The 18,959-nt window shown below is 42.4% G+C and overlaps 1 protein-coding gene and 1 long non-coding RNA gene across 10 annotated transcripts in view; one reads left to right on the top strand and one right to left on the bottom strand.

The window, feature by feature from the left end:
• Gfrl (Glial cell line-derived neurotrophic family receptor-like) overlaps positions 1-18,959 on the top strand; it is a 109,822-nt gene that overhangs the window by 11,578 nt on the left and 79,285 nt on the right. For all 9 annotated transcript variants that reach the window (XM_018019290.2, XM_089462621.1, XM_089462620.1 and 6 more), the window contains one exon: positions 9,626-9,728. In XM_018019290.2, the coding sequence (XP_017874779.1) occupies positions 9,686-9,728 (43 nt within the window). In that variant the 5' untranslated portion in view covers positions 9,626-9,685. Of the gene's footprint in view, positions 1-9,625; positions 9,729-18,959 lie in introns of those variants that run through there.
• LOC149270614 (uncharacterized) lies at positions 17,387-18,823 on the bottom strand. Its single transcript, XR_016269850.1, has 2 exons — positions 18,494-18,823; positions 17,387-17,610 (listed from the first exon to the last, which is right to left on the bottom strand). It is a non-coding gene; the product is annotated as an uncharacterized LOC149270614 (long non-coding RNA).

The following is an 18,959-nucleotide window of genomic DNA, read 5'->3' as shown; positions in this document are numbered from 1 at the left end:
TGGTTTATTGATTCATTGCACGTTGCTTTGGGGCAGGGCCCTCTCCCATCGTCCTCCATTTTAGAGGGCAAGACCCAGAATTTGCTCAAGGCCAAAGATGTTGACACTACTTTGGGTTCGTCACGGTTACGGTTTCAGCTGTTCAGGTCAGGTTTCGGTTAACCACGGTCTTTGCCTCAGTTACTGACAGTTGCCTCAATGCTTCGATGGTTGAGCTGAGTGCGTGTGGCAAGCTGACAGCCAACAGGACCCACAACAGAGCTTACAGCATAACCGCCGGAGAGAGAAACAGACAAACAGTCAAACGGACAAGCGGACACAGGGACGAACGGACGAACGGAGAGCCCGACGTTTATCTGCAGCTGAAAAGTAATTTCTGAGAAAGCTCATTGCGGCTGGGCAAGAGAGGGGGCTGCGGAGGCAAAGGACACGATACCGAAACGAGTGTCAAGTGTTATTGACGATTTGTTGATGATGTTGCCACAAAGGCTTGTGGGCGAGCCCCGTGCAGCAGGCAAAGAGCCAATGCCACAAAGGCAATGCGCATGGAAATCAGACGGAACCAAGCACTCGGCTTGCTTTTGTTTAGAGCTCAAGTGAGCGTGGGAGTGGGCGTCGTTGTGGGCGTGGGTGAACTCTGGGCGAACTGGACGGAGCCATCTCGGTGCCACTATCTGAATGGGGTTTATCCTGCAGTCCGCCTTTCAGCAACCACTGCTAGCATATTCGGCACAAAGTGAAAATTTCATTTAGCTTTAAAGCGCACAATGCTTTTGCAGTCGGATGCCATAGAATTCGGCAAGGTTGTTGCTTTCAACCTAAAATTCTAGCTATTGCTTCTTGGACGTTGCCCGTCAAAAGCAACCAACAACAAGCACAACAAAGGCAACAACAAAGGCAGCAGCAGAAACAACAACAATAACAATGGCTAGGTAAACACGCAGAGCACGAAACATCTTTTTACTGCGATAACAGAAATGTTTCTTCATTCAACTTGACAACAACACGAGCTGAAAGCGAAATACTTGGTTGGAAGCGTGCGCCCGGGCACGTAACATTTTTATCTGTTATTCAAAGTTGCGCCCAAGCGTTTTTGTTGCCATGCCCGATGTCCTTGCCCCCTATGCCGTGCTCTTAAAAAGTCAGCAGCAAGTAAGCCATGCCAAATTAAACACCCTATTCCTAACCCCTATCCCTGTCCTTATCCCAATGCTGCCCAGCAGTCCACCTTCCACAAAAGGGCAGCAAAAAAACAAAGTTTTCAAGTGTTGAGCAATAATCAGAAAGGCTGGACGCTTGCTCGCCCACAAAGTTGTCGCGGAAGTTTTCGTGTTGCGGGCATTGCCTAAATGGGTTTACGGGTTCATTTGCAGTTGTAATGGGCGTCCGAGTGCCAGGGATTTAGCCTCTTCAGTGCGATATTTTCACATCCTTTACTTCGGATGCCGGGGCCTCATTTATGAGCTGCAAATTAAGCTAACGACAAGTCGTAATTTAAGGAGGCATCCCAGAATACCGCTGCCAACCTCAAGCGAAAACTCTTTAATATTAAATACCAAACAAGCGAACAGTTTTGTCTGATATCTTTTCTCCCTTTGTCACGCACAGCATCCCAACTTTTATCCGATGAGTGGACATTGTGGATTCTGATAAATGATTAATGCTTTCGCTGGTTTCACATGATTTGTTGCTTTCGATCCGAGTGTGCACGGTAGGCAGCCGCTACAGCAAATAGCGAGCAGAGTAAGCGGGGAGAAGTGTTTGAAAATGTGGATATTACAGTGGTAAATTAATAATTCCTGCAATGGTTATACATGATTGGTTGATCACGTTACGCGTGTAGACTGCCGGCTACAGCAAACGTTGAGAGCAAGCAGCTTGAATGGTGTGAACGAAAGACATTATTTAAAATGTGAATGTGTGGTAACAGAACAATTCGGGCGCTTGGACTAGGTTATGCGTATGGCAAAGGCATAAAGCGAACGCTGGAGTAGAGTGAACGAAGGAGAGACCACTGGAAAAATAAGCTTGTAACTAAAACACAGAGCGAGTAGCTTGAGTGATGTGACTGAGAGTGAGAGAGAGAGAGAGAGAGAGATGAGTATTGCGTCTACTGAGGAACATATTATATGTGGCTGCTTTTATGCTTGTGGACTGTAGGCTACAGTAGACTACGTAATGTCACTAACCACAGTGGTAATGTCAATTATAGAGAGAGAGAGAGCGAGATTGGATCCTAATTCCGTGAAAATGGAGTAGTTCAACTACAGAATACACAGACAACACATACGCCTTTTATGCTTGTGGACTGCAGGCTACAGCAAGAGCAGTTTGAGTGATGAGAATGGGAGAGCGAGAGAACACTACAAATGTGGATCTTATTTCTATAGTACATTTACAGTTCATGTACTTCTGATCCCACTGTGAGTGTGGACTACAGGTCACAGACAGAGAGTGAATTATATATGCTGTCAGCAAAGAGCTCAGTTCTTATTGAACGTGTTCCTTATCGATGAAGTGAAATCATATTTAAAACATGACTTCTTCATCTCAGTTTAGTAAACGTGAGACTTCTGGTTCGCCAAATAATATTGAATCCTCAAATATAAATGTTTTCTTCTTGCCTTAGCTTTAAGGATGTTTCTCTGCCGCCTTAACGAATCTTATCTTATCCCATTTTAATTAATTTGTTTTTGTGGGCTTATGGCTCAGTCTGAGCCCATAAAATTCTTTATTTTTCAATTTCCTCACTGGACACGGCACGAAATCAATTGAAATCAATGATAAGTGGCGCAGTCACAAATACCCCTACACCTCCACACACACTCACATGCAGCTACACACACAGACGCACAATGGAGTGTCGCAATGTGAAATGAATCAAATCAAATATTTATTGTTTTCGATTCAATAAATTTTTATCACGCATCCGCCAGAGTGACAAATTCTTCAATGCGAACGCATGCCCATAAAGCCGGCGTGGCTGGGGGCATGATGTGGGCGTGGCAGCTGTAATGGGCAAAATTAAGCTTTCACTTTCGATGAAAGCGCAAAGCAAATACAAATACAAATACAAATACAGCACGCGCACGCACACCTACACACACAGAGGCACACACAGACACAAAGTGCGAATGGATTAGGTGCTGCGAGGGTAGCTGAAAATTCGAGCATAAAGAATTTGCAATTTAAAGGGGATTTACGGCGGCTCGTAAAACAAACGCAATAAAAGATCAAACGACATGACAGGACGAGAACATTGTCCTGCCCTGCCTCGACCTATGCCCTGCGGCTACAACAAAATGTCAAAAAGGCTGTCATATACATGCATAACCCAGCCACATGGTAAACGGAGTGCGGGTGCTGGTGGAGTGCGGGTGCTGGTGGGGTGCGGGTGCTGGTGGGGTGCTTCGTTTGGGGCCTAGCAGTGCGTTGAAAAGACAACAACAACGACAACATTCAGCAAATGATGGCAAAATACAAGTCAAATAAAATGTGGTGTGACAAGTTTGCGAGGCATCGAGATGGATATGACAAGGCCAAAAGCCCACACTCGCCTACACAGACTGTGAAACACACACACATACATAGACACACGCACATCCTTATATGCTGTGAATTGGGGGCGTCTGTGAATTGTTTTTGCTGTCATTTGCTGCTGCTGCTGCTGCTGCTGCTGTTGTTGCCACTACTGCTGCTGTTGACGTTTTAATCGAATCAACACGGCAAAGGAGCGTGCCAAAGAGCGACGGAAAAAACACAACCAAAAAGAAAATCGAAAAAAAAAAAACAACAAGTTGTAAAGTTTCCGTCAGTTGTACAGCGCGGGATCAGGGGGCGGTTCATCATACGCCCTGTTGTTTACGTGCTGCTATTTGGGCAACTCGCAGCTCGCACCCACACAAGCACGCGCATACATACATACGTAAGCAGCACACGCTGGCATTTTGGCAAGCTAATTTTTGCCACAATACCCATAAAAGTTGTTGGCCTAGTTTTATATACCCTGCACATGCATATATTGTATATCAAAAGGAATGCAAAATTGTGCGATTGAGAGAGACGACTATATAAGCCCAGCTGATAGAGGCAGATGACTATATACAAGCAGCGATAATAGAAGAAGAGGAAACATTAAGATCTGCTTGAGCACTGAATTGCTTGCAATTGCTTGGCATTGAGCCTTGTTAATGACTCCATTTAGTTTAGTTTTACTATAAATATATCTAGCCGAATCTAGCTAGTACTAGGCTTGCCAAAATGAAGCATTGATTGTGAAAGATTTAGCGAATATTAGCAGTAAATATGGTATAAAATCTAGGTTCAAAAAAGTAATAAAATTATTAATTATTATTTATTTAAATTTATTTAATTATTTTATTATTATTATATTTTCATTTTCACAAACATTTTTATTCTTTATGATATTCAATAATATCCCAACATAATTGGAAAGTCTAAGTTATTTTCAATACTGTTTCAGCGAAGAGTATCTCCTTGTCAATTTGTGTAAAGTTTCTGGTAGCCTATATTCCACTGCCTACGCAGTATTCGCTATTGAAAATTTCTGATTATTTGATTTTGGGGTAAAGTCGTTCACATTGTACACACGTCATTTGCCTAGATTGGATCACCAAGCACTTTGCAGTTCTCGTTTCGCCCTCACGGATTTAGACTCTGAAGTGGAATTGAAGAGCTGCTGTGGAGCTGTGGTATGTATAGCTCGCATATTTGATTGGAAATTATTATTGTGCTCAACTATTAATTAGATTTTTGGCTAATTATGAGCAGTTGGCATTTAATTACAGTTTGATGGATATATGGCAAAGCAGAAATATATATATTTAGTTGCTAAATTTAGTTGCTAATTGAATAAGCACATATGCAATAATGTTAACCAAATAAATAGATTTAATATGCATGTGTGCGTGTGTATGTGTGTGCTTGCTGGTATCCAAGTCAAGTGTCGTGCACCCTGGCTGCCTTGTGGCAGAGCAAAGCCGACTGCAGACTTAATCCAATTAATGTTGAATTTAAATGCTTGAGTTCATTTGGCAGCCATGTGAGCGCCAACTCCGCGTATACGTGATGGTCTCGCTGTTGCTGCTGCTGTTGCCAGGCCGCTGGCACAACAGGCAGGGCACGTTGCCGCCGCTGAATCCAGTTGCCGACGCAGCTGTTCGGCTAGTGGCACGTAGATGCTGTATACCTAATACAAGCCGCAGCCGCAGCCACATCCTCAGCCGTAGCCACAGCCACAGCCACAGCCACAGCCACAGCTACATCCTCGTCGTCCCCATAGGTTGCAAAAGGACTCTTTCTGCGGCATAGATAGTTTTTCTGCTTGACGGCCTGTATGCATTCCAGTGGGCGTGTGCCCTGCACGTAGCTGCCATGCGACATCCACCCAACTATGCCACTCGCCCCACCATCCCACTCCGTCAACACAGCACAAATTGGCATATGGGGGCGTATTTTTGGGCAACCAAAAATGGCATTGGCTACGTGAGTGCGCCACTGATGCGTGCGATACGAGTGGTCCCACACACACACACACACACACACACGACGAGAGTCTTTGATGGCTATGACTTGCTTCTGCCTGGACCCGAGCATGTGCCAATGGCTTTTGGTAATAGAACCGCAAATTGAACCGAAATAGTTAACTGCCAATAGCCAGCGAGGCTCCACTGCGATGATGTACAAACTGGCTGTTATATTTTCGATATAGAAATCTGTGGGGCGCTCACGTCATTTTATTGCAACTCTGAATATTTAGCTGTTGTTGTTGCTGTTGCTGTCGCTCAAAATTTTAAACGTTTGCTAACATGGTTTATGCATTAGGCAGCGCTTACAGTCAAATTGATTTACGCAGTGCCATAAATGCATTTCGATTTGATTGAATAAACACACACACACACACAGCCACACAGACACTCGGACATTCCTAAATACCTACACATGCATGCATTTACACTTACACACACACATGCTATGCATTCATGCAAGGACAATTTCAAATCAATTTGCGCTCATTTGAATTTGGCGAAAACCAAAGTGCAAACCGAGCGTGATAATTCAATAAGGTCGAGCGCACAGCACGACGCAGTTGCTTGTGTGTGTGTGTGCCCATATTTGAGTGTGTGTGTGTGTGTGTGTGTTTGTGTGCAAAGCTACTTTCGTATTCCTGTTGGGCCACTGGGCTACCTTGACACTTTTTGTTGGATCTCGGCGATTAAAATACATGCGAGAAGAGCCCAACTTGAAAAGGTATTTTCTAGGGCAAATACTTCATCTCATATATAAATACCTCTTGCTTTTGTTGTACCTATCAAATAATGTTTGCTTTATAATCAGCTTTTATGCGCTTCTAGTTTATATTTGATTAAAAGTGTGTTTGTCCAATTTCATGGCAACACTGGGCTTAAATTTTTGGTTTTTATCGATAGAACAAAGAGTGAGAAAGAGAGGGTCGAGAATTACATAAATTTGATAGTCGCATTAATCAATTTACTTTGTATATTAAAAAAAACAATTTTTAGGTTATCACTGAAATGAAGTAGAAAAGAATTCTCATATTTCAGATATATCAGAATAAGTAATAAACACAGAGTACTCCTCACATTACATTTACATTCGTATGCACTCATTTATTCTCTTGATAATTTTGCTACATATGAGAAGCTATGTGATTTACGAACTGCTTTAAATTTGTTGTACACCTTGCAGTGGCTTCAACTGCCGGCACGGGGCGTATATGCAGTTGTTGTTGTTCCTCTTCTACTCATCTCTGGCAAATGTGAAATATAATTTGTTTACAACTTGAAGTCGGCTCCACTTGTGGCATGCGGCAGACTTAGTTCTCTCTCTATCTCTCTTTCTCTCTCTCTCATACTCTCTCTGTCTAGCTCTTGCTGTAGCTTGTACCGTGCCTTGCGCGTGTAGCTCTAACAACAGATTTATGTAAAACTTATTTATTATTGTCTGTGGCAAGCAGCTGGCCTGGGCCATAGGGCCCATTATGGTGCCTGCATGAGGGGTGGGAATTAGCTCGTGGCCATGCGCGTATTAAATGCTAATTTATGAGACGCCAATGCGACCCACTCTGGGCTGTGCATAAAAATGTGATTTTCTCTTTGCAGTTTTAGTGCTGCCCATCAACCATAAGCTGGAGCAGGCAAAGAGTTGAGTCGCGCTGAGCTGAGTTGAGCTGGTTGTAAATGTGCGAAAAGGCAAGATTAATTGGGTGTTATTATAGCCGAGTCCGTTGCGCGGGCGGGCGATGCATGGTGAAGGGTTCGTTCAAATTAATGCGCTCGGCTGTGTGGAAACTCTTACGCACTCAGAGATGCACAGCCCCAGGCCCCGGGGTATGCGAGAGTCCATTGTGAATAATTGGGATATAACTTTAATGTACTCAAATTTCGAGTATTCTAGGTTCACTCCACATTGGCAGCGCCCAAACTAATGCTGCCTCGGTTCGAGCCAATTTGTTTTTCACCGTGAATTCGACCTTGTTCTGCATTGTAACTGAATATTGAACATTAATGTGCATGGTGAATGTGCATTAATTATGGCCAAATTGCATATTTTGCTGCTGCCCGCAGGCATCGCATTCCTGCGGCATTTGACGGCTTCAGTTTCGGTTAAGTGTATAGCGGGGCGGGGAGAGGTTTTCAGTTTACTGTATTCATTAGCATTAATAAAAGCAATTTGAAGGATTCAATAATCAATAAAGCGGCGCCATAAGTTATACAAATACCAAATGCCAGTCAAGCTGGGAATTAATTATGCAAATGATTTAATCTCTAAAGTATTATATGGCACAACCCAAAGGTATGCGAGATTTCAATGGACAGCTTGTGATATCTAATGCATAAATCAAGGCAATTTTAAAGCAGCAGAAGTCAGAGTACTCTAGTGGGTAGACGAGCTTCCGATTTGCCTACGCTTCTTTTATAAATACCAGACATACGCAAATGGAAACATACATGCTTACTTGAACTGAGCTTGTGAGATTTACCAGGAAAAATTAATTGTTAATGGAATTCTAAACATGTTCAGCATGTTAATTGGGTATTAGCAATTCGAAACATTTGAATATTTTATTGTCACAAAGCCTAATTAGTGAATTGAAAATCTTTATGTTTTAAGGAACTATAAAATATTATAATAATGAAGAAGCAGCATGAATTCGCAAAATATCTATTTTTTTTTTTTTATTATCATTAATAGTCTTTTTGATTTTTAGTCCTTTGTTTTTTGACTCTAATTAGCTGTAAAACAGAGATGCAACTTTTACCAGATTTCTGTGTATATATATTTCTATATGCAATATATATGATTCAAATTCCATGCCAATAGCCTCACAAGTGCAATAAAGGACATGCAGACAGTGGCATGGAACATTGCACAAATCGAAACTATAAATTTTTTTGGGAAGTTCAAAAGACTTATAAATTTTGTTTCCTTTACCCAGCCAAAAATAATATATTTTCCAACATATACATACATATAGTTTCAGAAACTTTTTAAAATAATTTAGTTTGACTTGTTTATTCGCAAAACTAAAATGTGTTTTTATAAACTTGCTTCATCTAAATATTTATATTTATTTTCATTTATGAATTATTTTCATACATACAGAAAATAAACTAAAATAGAATTGCTCGTATTTTGATGCAATGTTGCATAGTCATTTGCTCTGTTGCACTTTGAAGTGGCTCGTGCAACTCGACTGTTTGGCATTTGTCTGCTTAAAATGCGCATAATTTCTGATGCATTTGTCAGTTTGACTTTTTATACCCTGAAGCCATTGAAAATGGGAAATCAGGGTATATGGATTTCATGAAATGTATGTAACAGGCAGAAGGAGGCGTGGAAGATCCCATAAAGTATATACATATATTATTGATCAAGGCGACGAGCTGAGTCGATTTAGCCCTGTCCGTATGTCAGAATATATAATAGCTAAATGCTTTCTTTTTAAATATCCGTATAAACAGCGCGGATATAGAGTTTATCTTAAAAATCGATAACTCAGTCCGTTATTTTGTTATCAATTAGAAATCAATTGTCTAATATTAGTTATTTTCTTATATCTCCTACACATTTATAGAGAGAGCTTCTAAATTTTAATGTAGATTTATATGCATTTCATAGAATTTCGATTTTTATTGTAATTTACCCCCACTCCTAATAAAGAATTTAGTCTCTCTCCCTCTCTCTTCACCACCTTCACCAGAGCAGAATGATTTGAATATCAGCTTGGAGGGTTCAGGGTATCTCCTAGTCGAGCAGCCTCGAGTAGAGCCTTCTTCCTTGTTAGTTTTGCAATTAACTTGAAAAAAAAAAAAAAAAAATAAATAAATAAAAATAAAGAAACAAAACGGACTAAAATAGATTTATTGTTATCTTTTTTAGGGTTTCTTGTTTTATAATGTACATAAAAAATAATTATTTATTTTTTTAATTTCATCTATTTCCATTTGGTTGCACAGATGCGAATTGTAAATATTTATTTTCAGTTATAAGTTATGCGGACAGTAGCAGCTGCTGCATGCGTTTCATACATGTTAATTTACTTATTAACATTATGTTCTACCGTTTATCTATGTATTCACAGGTGAGGGGAAGTACCTGCACCTGTCTACTGGACGCCGATTGCGCAACAGCCGATGACAAGATGTTGAAGCCGATTACTTTCATTATTGGTATTTTTTATTTAGGTGAGTTGCGTATCCGGTTATTTTTTTTGTCCAACCCATTTGCATTATTAATGACGGTTCTTTAATTAAAATTCGGCATGCGAAATGTGCGACCAATTAATTAATCAAATTTGCCAGAAATCAGAAAACGTTTTGAGCGCGAACATTTTTTTGCTTATTAAGACGAATAAAACCTGTGACAGGCGGTTATTTAATTGAATTTGTGACTGTGAAATTCATTTAGAGTAAATTTTTGTATTATTTTATTCGAAAATATTCCATTTGCAAATTGCCATTCGAAATTTAATTAGCTGCGCAGGTTGTGAGTGCACTGTGTGACGAGTGGCTCGACAACTGCACACTTACCCTTGGCAGCAACCTCACAGAGCTTTTTAGCAAGCTCATCAACCGCAGTGGTCTCCTAACTTTGATAAATACTTTGAAGTTTTCATTGAAACGTGGTTGCTAAACTTTGCTTAACGAAACGAACGAATGTTGTACTTAACGCAACTAAAATATTTGACGAATCCACCTATAGAACGAATGATAATTGAAGTGAACGAACTTAACCGATTCAGTAATTTCCTCTTGGTTTGTGGCTGAGCTAAAGGACATTTAAGTTTAAGCTTAACGAAACTGATGCGGTTGAATCTAATGCACCGTCGATATATGAAAACTTATCGATAGAGCTTTTTCTGTTATCTAACGTAGATGGGAAGTTCAAATAATTTCCATACGATTGTGCTCTACAGATTGTTTTATGGTATATCGAGCAATAAAATATTTTATATAACATGTAATGAATATAATTATATAATAAGTACCATTAGATTCAATATTTAAATAACCCAACCGTTTCCACTCATAAGTCAAACATTAAATCCAATTAATTGGCACATTTGAATAAGAGTTACTGCAGCAGAATACGTTATTATTGTCAGCAGCATAACTTTTACAGCGCTGCCATTAAAAATTAGAATGGAAAGTCACACAAGGGGTGGAAAAATAGAAAAAGTCAACAGCAAACAGCAAACTATAATTATGTTTATCTTAATTATATTGCGTGACGTTAGTTTCTTATTAAGCAGCAAAAGCAACAAAATCGCCGAGTCACAAAGTCACCTGCCACAACAATCAAGCCAGCCACACACATCCACACATACATTCATGCATATTCGTGAAAGCCCTTGCGGAATTATTACAATATACAAAGAGCCTGGGCACCCACTCAAGCACTGAGCCACTAAGCCACCTAGCCGCATCCAGTCTTTGCAAACACACCTCCGGGAGTCACAATCGCAGTCGAAGTAGGCGAAGGAGTCGGAGTCGGAGTCGCGTGTGGGAATCACAGCACGCTCCGGCAAGTCGCCAGCAAGTGGTCAAGTGGCGCCTTCGTCCTTAGCTTTATTTGCATATAAAGCGTGTGTTGGCGCCAAGCAAGGGCCAGGTGTGGGAATAGAGGGGGCTGCTTAGTTTGTTTTTGTGATTTCTTGCGCCTCGCTGTTTCCAAAAGGTATGCCCAGAAATTAAGCACACTCGCCACATTTGCGTGCTGGCTGCTCGACTGCTCGACTGCTAGGCTGTTCGGCTGGCCGGGCGTATGCGCAATTCGAAGTCAACATTCTGACCCTTATGGCTCACGCAAATCAAAGTGCACGTCATTACCTTGGGCCTTGGGTAGGGGGAATGAGACGGAGATGGAGATGGAGACGGAGACCTCGATGAATCAAGTGGCAGAAATTGATTGTCAAAGCTTATCGAATGCAAATGCTGTCCAGCTAGCTGGCAATCCCTTGAGCGCGCGCTTGATCCATTTCATTTATGTTAGCCAGAAGCCAAATCAATTGCTCGGCCTTATGCAATTGGCCATAGTTGTGGTAAAGGCAGTCCGGGATAAATCAAAATAATTAAGTCGCTTTAAATTGAGAGCGTATCGACGGCAAGCCGTGCAATAAACTGAACGGCATTAACCAAAGTCTCAAGTGGGGCTAATAAGCTTGAGACAGCGCTAATTTTACCCTCATTAAACAAACTGACATGGCAGACAAGTTGAGGCCAAGACAGCAGCGACTCTCCCTCTCTCTCTCTCTCTCTCTCTCTCTCTCTCACCCCCTTTTCTCGCTTTGCTCTTAACTGGCAACTGGTAACGTTTTAGAGGCTCAATAAACCCCAACGAGCTGGCCGACCCCATCGACCGAGCAGAGTCTCCTCCGACAGCAAAAAGGGCTCGATGCGAGCGTTGGCAGTCATTAACGGCAAACTGCTTCATCATTTAATAACCCAAAAGTGAGCTGGTTAAATGCCGAGGCAGCCCCGGCTGTTGGCCCCAACAACAACCAATGCTAAACCCCAACGCACATACTTACAAGGGCCCACAACAGCTTGAGCAACCAAATACAAAAAAAGAGGAGAAAAAAAAAAAAAAAAAAAAACACAGAAAAGAGAAATGGCGTAGAACATGCCACACTTATTTTTATAGATTTCATTTTAACGCCGAAAAGGCAAACGCATCCAGTCTATACGTATGTATATATGTATGTATGTATGTATGTATGTATGTATGTGTGTGTGGAGGGAGAAGGGGGTACATTTTCTTTGGCAAGCTGGCATGCCTACATCAAATTGGCAAGGCGTCAAGCCAGCCTGCCCGCCTCCCCGCCTGCCCGCCTGCCTGCCAGCCAAGAGACTGAAAAAGGGTTCATTATGGCAATTTGCTTAAGCTTGTGAGCCCAGCCCTTCCCTCTAACGGGGTAGTAGCCCTTGGCAAACTTCGAGCCTGTCTCTTTTTACTCTCTCATCCTGCTTCTGTAGGTGTGTGTGTGTGGGGGGCATCTTTAAAGCCTACGCACTGAAAAACGCGGCACACTCTGGCGGCATCTGCTTGGCAGCCTCCGCGAAGGCCATTTCGCGCACACTGCGCCGCCAAAGTTCATAAAATATAATGATAGGCAATATTTGTTTGCTCCTCGGGGCTGGTCAATGTACGCCAAGTTTTCGGATCCTTAAAGTTGCCCCCAGCCGTAGCACGCGCTGCAGTTCAATGCACTGCCTTGTATGAGGCAACTCTCTGTCGCGTCTTGAGCCTGCTGTGCCCCATTGACGTTTATGACATGATTTCGCTGAGGCATACCGATTTTTTAATTGCGGGGGCTGAGCATTTCGATTGTGGCACAGTGAAATATTCGAGAATGCACTTAAGTGCAGAAGGCAGCCTGGGCGACAATTGCAGCCGCACTTGAATAATGCACGAAGACCACGCAATGCAAAGCTAACGAAAAAGTCGACGGAGCTAATGACAGTAGCTTCAAGACTTTGGATTGAAGCTATCAACTTAATTATGAATTTTATGTAAAAGCATATACTTTGCAAGCTAATGTAAGCAATTAGCTTTAACTGAATGAGCTCTCATAAAGTTCTCTATGTCTATTTATATGTTAACTAACTTACGACTTATATTTTTATGAAATAAATCATGAATGCAGCAACGTTGTTTTAGAGTTTAAGCTCAGCTCTTAGCTATATATCTACCATTACAAATCCTCTATATCAACCCATCCCAAATACCATGCAGACTGTTCAAGCATTTCATCTTTAAAGCTAATCTCATTTCCATTTCACAAAGCTCCATATTCATTGCATTTATTGGCCTTGATTAATCTAATCTGCTTGCTCAGCTTTAGCCAAGTGTCACTCGACTCAAGCAATAAATGTCGACTCCGCCCAGTTGTCGTCTGCGGGCGCCGGAAGTCGGCTGCAAGCGTTTGGATTGGGTTGGCGTGTTGGGCCTTCAGCATATATATGTATATGTATTTTTTTTTTATTACTCGTGCGTTTGTGTTGCGCTTAATTATATTTGCGTGCGGCCGAACAATTCTTGGCTGGCTCGAGGCGACTCAGCTCGGCTCGGCTCGACTATGCATGAGATTGTGATTTGAAATTTGTCTGGAGCTACGCACTTAAAATATTATTTACTGCGCTTCTGAACAGCTCCGTCATCCGGCAGGCGAACAGGTGAGCAGGCGAGCAGGTGAGCAGGCGAGCAGGTGAGCAGTCGAGGCGGTGAGCAGTCGAGGCGGTGAGCAGTCGAGGCGTCACTTTACTTCAATGTCCTTGCGTCATTGTTGACTGTTGTCCTGCCGTCCTGTCGTCCTGTGCGCGCATTGTCAACGACATGATTTGTCATCCTCCGTCGCGTTTAATGAAGCGCCCGATTTAGCCGATGCGGCCTTCATTCAGCTCACTTCATTGCGGCTTTGATCGATTGCTCAACACGTTTTCTGACATTCTCAACCAGCTGGCGTGCTGTGGCACCTCTTGTAGTAGTTGTTCTTGTTGCTGTTGTTGTTGCTTCTGCTGTTTGGCCATTAATGGGTAATAAGTAAATTGCGTGCTCGTCGCTGGACGCGTCACACTCGCAGTGATTGCTCACTTTTCGACACTTTCGTCTCGACTTTCAGCGAATAAAACGTTCGACGTTTGACGTCTGTTCGCTCAGGACATGACCGGAGGCCAGCTCTCGATGCCCGAAATGGCCGTCCATTAATCAAAGCAGACAACTGAGGTGGCCGAGGTCGAGGCGGGCTGTCAGGCTGGTTGACCAATGGGCGTGGCTTGGCTTTTTTTTCGTCAATTCCGTTTGCATTTTTCATTTTCCCATTAATAGTATTATGAAGACATTTCGAGTCGATGCCGGCAGCCGTGGCTAAAGCAGCGACTCGGCGTATGCGTAACGCATTGTTTAGTTGGCATTTGCGTTTTGTGTGCCAAGTAATTAGTGGCAGCAGCAAGGGCAAAGGCAACAGCAACGGCAACACCGAAGGAAGGAGCCACAACCAGGGACAGGGACAGAGACAGGGACAGGGCAACGTCAAACATGGTAATAATAATTGCTTTGAAGTCGCTTCCTGCCAAACTACGAGCCGAAAAGCCCACCAAGAGCCGATTTACCATTCACGACGTAGTTTTCCAGACGCCTAATCTCTGCGTGTACGAATATGTTGGAGTATTTATTCAAATTAAGGTCAAAGGCGGCTTCGTACGTATTTCAATGTGTGTGCGTGCGAGGCTTTGTGTATGTGTGCGTGTACGTTTGTGTGCCGCCCTCGGCTAATGTTGTTTTCAGTAGCAATTTATGTTTTCAGTGGCATTTAATCAGTCGAGCGCTGAGGAAATTTGCACATTTATCGCCGCTCCACGGCCTCCACGGCGTATGCATATCGAATTTCGTATATTGTATATCCTTCGATATATCCTTGGCTATAGTGGAACGCATATCCCTCGCATTGAATCTAAATTGTTTTATGCCTTTCGCAGGGGCATCCCTCGGCAGTCGTTTGCGCCCTTTGTTGTTGCCACCGCCAAATATGCTAAGCAGATAAAACTCGATTCGATTTCGTTCTCGTTTTCATTTTACACTCTAAAGTCTGCAGCAGAGAAGCAAAGAAAGGGCAGCGGCTTCAGGCCTGGCCAACCTAATTTATCTATGTCCCATTCCAGTTCCCACATTCTTTGCAAATAATTTCGCTGAATTACACAATCTCTTTTCGTATCGCATTTCTGAGCTGGAAAACTAGTGAAATTGTTCGATCGATGCGTAATATATATTTAAGTGCTTCGAGGGGGCATTCAAATTAAAAAATTAAATTGTGTTGTTAAGGTACTATACTTGCATTGTACAGATTCAGCGCATAAAATAAATATATATATATATATATATATATATATATATATATATATATATATATATATATATATATAAAAGTTAATATTTGATTAAATATAAGTAAATATAAGAGAATGATTTAATTGTGTCTGATTCCTTGAACGTGTGATATTATAATGCTAAATATAAAGTTAGTAACTTAGCCAACCAATAAAACTTCGTTAAATTAAGGCCTTTTTTATTATTATTCATAGTAATTTCTGCATTACATTTGGCTACAAGCAGACATAAATACAATAAGGTTTGGACATGCGCATGCTAACATTCCTGCATGTGTATTTTAGAGGATGCATGTCATATTAAGAAACGTATGAATTTATTTGATTTTCTTCCTATTCAACGATATTTGTTTATGATCTTTACTAAAGCACTCCGTTTTCTATAATTAAATTCAACTCAAATGAATTCCGATTGATATGTAGCCATGGAATGTGATTCAATATTAGGACATTCTCGTACTGTCAACAGAATGTTTAAACATTTTGTGTTTCGAAAAGGTGTGAAAATTGTGTGTGGGCGAGTGTTGAGCCTAGACCGCATGCCAATGACAGGGTTACCACGTTTGCCTTTTTCGGAGTCGCAGCTGACAGCACTAATGAGCCGCCACGCCCACCACCTAGCGCCTCCTACACTCTAACTTTATGGCATTTGTTTTATGCAGTTTTTACATGGCCTTCGGTTTCTGCTCATTTTTCGTGTGCCACAAACTTTGACATAATTCTGGACGGGCCTGACAGCTTTTGGGCCAAAGCCAGAAAGTAACCAAAAAAACTACATACTTATATGTATGGGTATGTATGAGTGTGGTATATATATTTATATATATAATATGTATGGCATAGCCAGAAAGCAAAGTTTTTGGTATTGCAACTGGCTTCTTTTTTATTTTTTTTACTATGCAGCTCTGGTTTTTGTTTTTGCACAGCGAGCAAAAGTTGATAACGAGCAGGTGTTAAAATGTGACCGAGTGTAGGCTGCAGGCCGACACCGTGCCCCGCCCCACATCGCCCCGTCCGTCTGCGCTCGGCTACCTGCCAGCCTGCGCTGGTGATTACAAGTTGTTGACACTTTGCAGTTTGTGGCGACAACTCAAAGCAAAAACAAAGTTGCCCCCGCTGCTGCTGGCGCGCCCAATGCCTGCCACCCACACCCGCCACCCGCAGCAGGGCGCTGGATGCCGTGTCCATGGGCAACATGCTGTCGCATTTGTCCCGCCGCTGCTGGGCTCGTCCTTGTGCTCGTCTTAAGCCCATTTGAGCTGCCAGCTTGTTTGTGGCTGTCACGCAGCGGCGTTGCCAGAGTATGTTGTGTGAATTGGCTGGCCATACTATGGCAATGCGCCACCCTCTCGCCCTCCTCGACAGCCACGCTGCCCTCACTGCCCACACCACGTCCCGCAGCTCTATGGCATTACAAGTTTAAGAGCCTCGGAGCCATACGTTGACTTTTTAATGAGCTTTTGGTCGGGCAATTTGCCGAAAGGTGAAATTACGTAAAGAACCGCAAACGCACATAGATACACGTGTGAATGTGTGTGTGTGTGGGTAGGAGGTGTGCTTGAGGCGTGCCTTGGACTACTCTCCCCTCTCTCTCTCTCTCTCTGTCTGCCCCACAAAGCGTACATACAATTTTGATCAGTGCCCAAGTCGAATATATATATATATATCATTTCACATATCGTTAAAATTCGTTTAGGCACAGCATACAAATTGCTACATTTCCGTTGGAAACTTTAGAGCCGCCCCGCCCACCATCTCATCCGTGCACCATCAGACCGCAGCACTCCACCACTTTAAAAATTTCCTGCGTGTGCTGCTGTGGCATCAGCGTCGTTGGCTCTAAATTGAATGAAATTGAAAAATTCAACGCAACAGCAATTCCATTACACGTTTTTCCTGGCTCATTTTCACCGCGTTTGCCACGCCCCCACACGCCGCCCAATTGCTGCCCCCATTCACCTGTTTGACTCCAAATTTATTCATTACATGCAATTTTTTTTTTTAGCTGCTTTCACTTTCGTTTATCTGGTTTCACGTATTTCTTGAGCTTTTCGCTTTTAGTGAGTCTCAGCCGCAGCCGCAGCCGCACTCGCCTCCTCCTGCCCCAAGTCGAGTTCCTACTCCTGCCACTGCCACTGCCGCTGCCGCTGGCTCCCGCAGTTGTCGTTGTCGACGCATTAGGCTGGCAATCAGAAATCATGTGTGAAATGAAGAAAACAAGAAAAAAAAAAAAAAAAAATTCAGAAAATGCTGTTACGAAATAAAATGAAAATCGCGTTGCGAACAGGCAGAAGGAAAACAAAAACATGGCTATTGACGCTGCCACTGCCGCAGGCCCTACACAAGCATTTATCTTCAAGTGTCTTCATGTGTGTGTGTGCATGTGTTTGTATGTGTGTGTATGTGTGGCTTCAATTACATTGGCAATCGCTGCGGTAACAATACCGGAATGTATCGTTAGGCCCAGGGCGTGGCCAACAACTCGTTGCGTCCATTCCAGGCACATCTAATCAATATGCATAAATAAATAAACGTTTACAAATACAAACAGCAGGAGCAGGAGCAGGAGTAGTAGCAGTAGCAGTTGCAGGCAGCCAAGGCACAGGAGCAGCTAGCCACATGGCATTATCTGGAGATCTCTCTGGGATGCATCACATTTCACATTTGCAATCTGCATTTTATAAATATTTTTATGCGCAATCAACAATGGCAGCCGTCGGTTAGATATCCAGCATCCGCTGCTACAGCTGCTTGAGACAGCATCTTGTTCCTGCTCCTGCTCCAGCTCCTGCTCCAGCTCCTGCTCCAGCTCCTGCTCCTGCATTTACTCCTGCTGCTACAGTGCGACATGCTGAGCATTTGAAATGTGTTGCACAGCTTCCTTTTAATGTCTAATATAAATGCCCGCTGTCACGCATTGACTTTGTGGGCTGTCGTCAATAAGTGTTCGATGTGTGCAAGTCCTGTGACAGGAGCCTTCCTTTGGCTTGTATTCCATTTGACATGCGTTGCACTGCAGCTGCAATTGCCAGCTTATGCTTATCGTCTAAGCAAATAAAAATTACCAAGTAATGTCTCTCGATTGCAACTCCGACTCTGGCCACATCCTGCAAGCTGTCCTGACCACATTTCCTTTGGCTGTGTCGTTGCCATCAGAGAGTGTGTTTGTCTTCGCTTTGCATTATTTATTTGTTTTGATATTCTAATATAAGTCTGTCAACCTTAAGCACAATTCTCATCTTCTTTGTATCTTTATTAAGCTCATAAAACTAAAGTGAATTTCCATGAATAATTGAAGCTTGCAATTCAAATTGATTTATTAGATCACATTTATTCATTAATGAGAATTAACTTGTATTGTTTTCGACATCAGCAATTGAATCGAATTATTTTGACACATTTATAGACTTCTTGTGTTCATTTCAAGTCACTTAACTTACTTGCCATATGGAGCAAATTATTAAATTGCTGACAGCATTTAAGACTCGTGTGGCCAAAGCCGAATGAAAATATACAAAAAAAAAATGCGGA

The sequence above is a fragment of the Drosophila arizonae genome, chromosome 2, assembly GCF_054131065.1.
Source record: "Drosophila arizonae isolate 15081-1271.41 chromosome 2, UAZ_ARI_1.0, whole genome shotgun sequence".
Taxonomy (NCBI): Eukaryota; Metazoa; Arthropoda; class Insecta; order Diptera; family Drosophilidae; genus Drosophila; species Drosophila arizonae.
This window is presented reverse-complemented; position numbering and strand designations above follow the sequence as displayed.